The 4,721-nt window shown below is 43.4% G+C and overlaps 1 protein-coding gene across 1 annotated transcript; it reads right to left on the bottom strand.

Moving 5' to 3' along the window:
- Nucleotides 1–2,088: 2,088 nt before the first annotated feature.
- On the bottom strand, nt 2,089–3,194 carry LOC113135706 (urotensin-2 receptor). Its single transcript, XM_026315924.1, has one exon. It carries the CDS (start codon nt 3,192–3,194, stop codon nt 2,112–2,114), a length of 1,083 nt encoding a protein of 360 aa, XP_026171709.1. The 3' UTR covers nt 2,089–2,111.
- Between the last annotated feature and the right edge of the window lie 1,527 nt (nt 3,195–4,721).

Here is a 4,721-nt window from a genome sequence, read left to right as displayed (position 1 = left end):
ATGATTATTTATAAAAAAAAAAAAAAAAGTTATTTTCTCTAAAACAACCTGTGAATAACTTCCTCCACTAGGATGTAAAGCGTTACTGGATTTAGAAGCAAATATGAGCGCTGATTTTTATTCAGTTCACAAGCTCACAGTTTGCCCTGGAGGTCAAGTGCAGAATCATGGTTTGCTTAATGTTAAAACTAGGATCAAAGCAAAGTGCAATTAGGCGTAAAGATTAAAACTTTCCAGTGATTATATGATGTTTAGTTTACTTTTTTTTAAAAAAATTCTAACCCTCGCTGATAATCCAAAGCAGAGTTAAACGTAGCACTCCACCATTTTTACACATTAAAATCAGTCTGTTACCCATGAGGATCAATATTCAGTCATTTAAAACAATTATATAAGGTCTTTGTTCTGGAGGAGCTTTATTGGTGTGTTTTAGGCTATTTCTTTTTATTGTAAATTATTTCATTTGTACAGTATTACGGTGCTGCAACAAAGAGTTTCTCTCTCCAGGTCAGGGATGAACAGATTGTGTTTGCTCGGGAGAGAAATCAACAAATCCTTCCTGGATTATTCACCAGTCTTGAATGTATACAGACATAAACTGATAAATCCAACACAAACCCGATTGTATCCACAATTTACTTGAAATGCTGCACAGAAAGTGTTGTAGAAGAGAAAAAAAAAGAAAGAAGTAGAGGCCATTTTCCCGCATCCATCCTGTGACATTGTTTGTGAAGCATCAGCAAAGTGTGTCTTTGAAAAACAGCAGTCATGTCCATAGACAGTTTGTTTTCATATCCTTGCCTGGTGACGCTAAAGAGAACAGAGAAGCTTTACAGCAGATGGTTGTGCAAGCTGATAAGACTTTAATAAGTCAGATTAAAGTAAAGCAGCGTCCTTTCAGTGCTAGGAGCTATTAATTAAAGAGTTATGAACTCTCCATAAACCATGAGGCACATTATGCATCACTCATTATGATACCTAGAAAAAGGAAAATCCTGAACAAAAAGGACCATGTCTTCCTCTTGATCTTTAAAATATCATTTTGAGATCATTAACACAAAGATATAATACAGTTTCACCTTGCAAAAAGTCTCATTCTCATTCAAGTAGGTCACAGTTCAGTATAGTCAAAAGTGCACAAAGCCTAGTTGGAAGGACACTTTCTTTTTTTGGCACTGAGGTAAACTCGGTGGTGGAAGTGTGTTTGCCTTTGTGGGAAGATGCGTGCAAATTCTGTAAAAGTGATTGGCCATGCAGGTGTTTTGTTTTTTTCATCTCCTGATGGAGAGGGCCTTTGAGGGTGAAACCGCTGAATTCAGTCACATAGCAAAACACACCCGTATGGCTTCACTAACCATGGGGCTGCTGCAGATTATTTTGAGCTTTAATCAGTGACATGAATGTAAATAAGAAGTGAACCTCTAGCACAGAACCACCCGTGTCCTTGGCTCTGTTACGCAGGCAAAGGTGGTCCAAAATCCCCAGATTCACATCACATTAGTGATTGGATTTTCATCATTTGATTAATTTCATATTTGTTTGGGTGTTTATGAACTAGGACAGCCTCCACATTATTAACTAAAATTGTGCCTTTTAGAGGGCCTCTGTGTCTTCGTTTTCAAAGCATTTTTCTTTTTGTTGTTTCATGATGGTATGCATTTTAGAAGATCTTGTTGGGGCATGTTTTCATATTAGATGACAGTAAAATGAGGGGCACGAGAGATGAACAAGAGAGATGACACGCAGCCGCTAAGGATGGTCAGTACATCCCTCCATATCGCTGGGCTGCACACTTGTTAAACTCCATTGTGTTGTTGTTGTATATGTGTTAATGCTGTTTTGTACATACCGGTGGGGACAATTCCAAGTGGTTTAACGGCACTTTAAACAAGTGATGTAATCCATTACTTTAGCTGCTGAGTAATTAGCAAAGTAACGTAGTGTAAATGACTGAGGGCTCAGGGCGACGACGAGAACTAAAAAGTGTTGAGAATATATCAAGCCACCAGGACGCATTTTTACGCACGACGTGACACCGGCCTGTGCGTAAATGGAGAAGTTATGACCTACCGATTATGGGTCCAAAAACGTTTTCTTCTCTTCCACGTGGCTCACTTCAGTGTCCCCATGGCCAGCGTCTCGGAGTTGAACTCAAACTGATTGCTGGAGGATGCAGACTTCCCCCAGGAGTAGAGGCTGGGAGGCCGCTGCTTGAACGAGGATGTGTACCTGTAGAAGCTCCTGTGCCTGTTCTTCAGGTACTCCCTGTAGTTCTTGGTGAGGAGCGTGTAGAGGAAAGGGTTAATGCAGCTGTTGCTGTACGTGAGGCTCGCTACCAGGTAGTTGATGCAGGTGTGTGTCTGCGAGGCCAGACTCAGCGGCTCGGTGCGGTACAGAGACAGCAGCTGCCAGATCCAGAAGGGCAGGAAACACGCCCAGAACACCAGCACGATGGTGAAAATCATGATCAGTACTTTTTGTTTAGGTGACCGCTTGCTGCCTTTGCTGATCACAGAGTTACGCTGGGACTCTAAGTAAGTGCGAGCTAACTTGACGTACAGGTAACCGATAATGAGCCCAGGTGCCATGATGCTGGTACCAAACAGGACGGTAACATACACTTTATAAGCCATAGGCGCCCAGGTGGGTGCGCACATCCTCTTTACACTCCCTTCCGGCGTGTTCTTGGTGGTTTGGGCGACCATTATCATCATGGGCACAGTGAGGACCAGTGAAAGCAGCCACACACCCCACGCCAGAGCTTTGCGGTAACTCTTGGAGCGTTTCACCGTGTCCAGGGGTTTGGTCACGGCCAAATAGCGCTCCGTGCACATGACGGTGAGGGTGAAGATGCTAGCGTGCATGGTGAGGAGGTCCAAGCTGAGCAGGATGCGACAACCCACATCCCCGAAGTACCAGTCCTTTAGGAAGTAGGTAGAAACCACGAAGGGGATGGTGGAGAGGTAGAGAAGGTCCGCCACAGCCAGGTTGATGATGGAGATGTACATAGAAGTGGCGAAGCGGATCGAGTGACACATCACCACCAGTGTGTACACATTCCCCGACACTCCGATTATATAGACAACAGAAAGAAGAGTCCCGAAAGTAGAGGTGATAACGAGTTCGTGATCCGCAGACCCGGAGCTGCCGACTCTTGGCGGACTAGTGTTTAAATTTATAGATTTGTTATTCATCGCGGGCTCTGATGCGCTCCTCTCCTCTGTTTTAAAAAAATAAAAATTCTGGCTTAGCTCCGTGCTGCTGGGCAGTTCTGGAGAAGTTTAGAAAGATGCGCACCGGCACAGGTGGTGTCTTGCTTACCCTGCTCTCCGCTCACCGCCTGCTGCTCTTTCCTTCTGACGTCACCACCGTAACACTCACTGAAGCTCTTATATCAAAAATGTGTAAGATATGCAGCCATCTCATCTGTGCAACTGTACACATTGTTCAGATCCGCTCACCACGGCTCGGCAGAGCGGAGGGGGGAAGAGAGGAGACGTGCTCAGGCACAAAAACGACTGATTCAAATGTTTCATTGAAAGTTTGGTCAGCGCCGACTATACAGCTGAAGTTGCAGGAGGATCAAGCTCATTACAATTAAATGGGCAGAGATTAGTTGAAACAATACAGTCAATTTTACGCGTAGAGTTAGTGCATTAGGCAAATTATTATAAACTCGCGCGTGCACACAATGAGAAAATATTCTGTAGGTTACGGGAGATCCAATGAACATTCTTTGTGGAGTACTCCGGTGATTTTTCAAGGAGCCACACAGGAAATTCACCCAAAATGACTAAAGATGCTCATCAGGGGATGCAGAGAGCTGTCCGAGAACGTTACTTCAATCTAGGCTCTCTTTTCAGTACTGCCTTTTCTTTTCAAGGAGAAGATTCTTGTTTAAGAAATGAAACACCAGCTACTTTATGATTAGATTATTTATTTGTTGCCAAGATTGATTGTTACTCAACAATAGGCCTGTTGGGAAGCAGTGGTATCAGTCACATGTTCATTTCAGGCATTATTCATGAAGTTGCTCTTTCATTTCAGTGCTGGGCTTTTCTGTCCTGCAGCCCCTTGTGTCTTCTCAAATCGATGAGCATGTTATGAGCCAGCGATTATGAGCCAGTAATCGTTCCCAGACATTGAAGGTTACCTCAGGTTCAACCATCCATGGGTGATTGATATCTGAGACAGACTATGATACTGTCCCGTCCATCTTCAGTGCTAAAAAAGACTCTGGCACTCTGCACAGACAGTGTGCGCATCAGTCATCAGTGGCAGTTTTTCAGTCAGCTCATGGGGAGAACAGCCCTGGAACCAGAAATATAACAACCATTAGTTCGGTCATGCTGGACTGAAAGCACAGTGGGAACAGAAAGGGGAGTAACAGAGGTGGCACTGTGATACCAGATGTAGTCTGTTTCTGTAATATCTGTGCCTGTGACAGGTGCCTGTCACATTCTCCATCCTGCCTCCCACGTATACACACTCGCGTTTAAAATATATTGAATATCACAGGAAACAATTTCCAATATAAAACTGAGCATTTTCCCCATGCTGTTATAGCAGGTACATCACTGGAACACTTGTACATCCTTTGATCTAACTTAACTGTGCACTTGTTAAGCAGATTCTTACATTAAAACCTTAAAAAAAGGCTAAAATATTTATACACTTCCTGGCTGCTCTGTTTCACCTCTTAGTCTACTCCATATGTTTAA

This window comes from Mastacembelus armatus, chromosome 19 (genome assembly GCF_900324485.2).
Source record: "Mastacembelus armatus chromosome 19, fMasArm1.2, whole genome shotgun sequence".
In the NCBI taxonomy this organism is placed as follows: domain Eukaryota; kingdom Metazoa; phylum Chordata; class Actinopteri; order Synbranchiformes; family Mastacembelidae; genus Mastacembelus; species Mastacembelus armatus.
The sequence above is the reverse complement of the archived record's forward strand: the minus strand, read 5'-3'. Positions and strand labels throughout refer to the sequence as shown.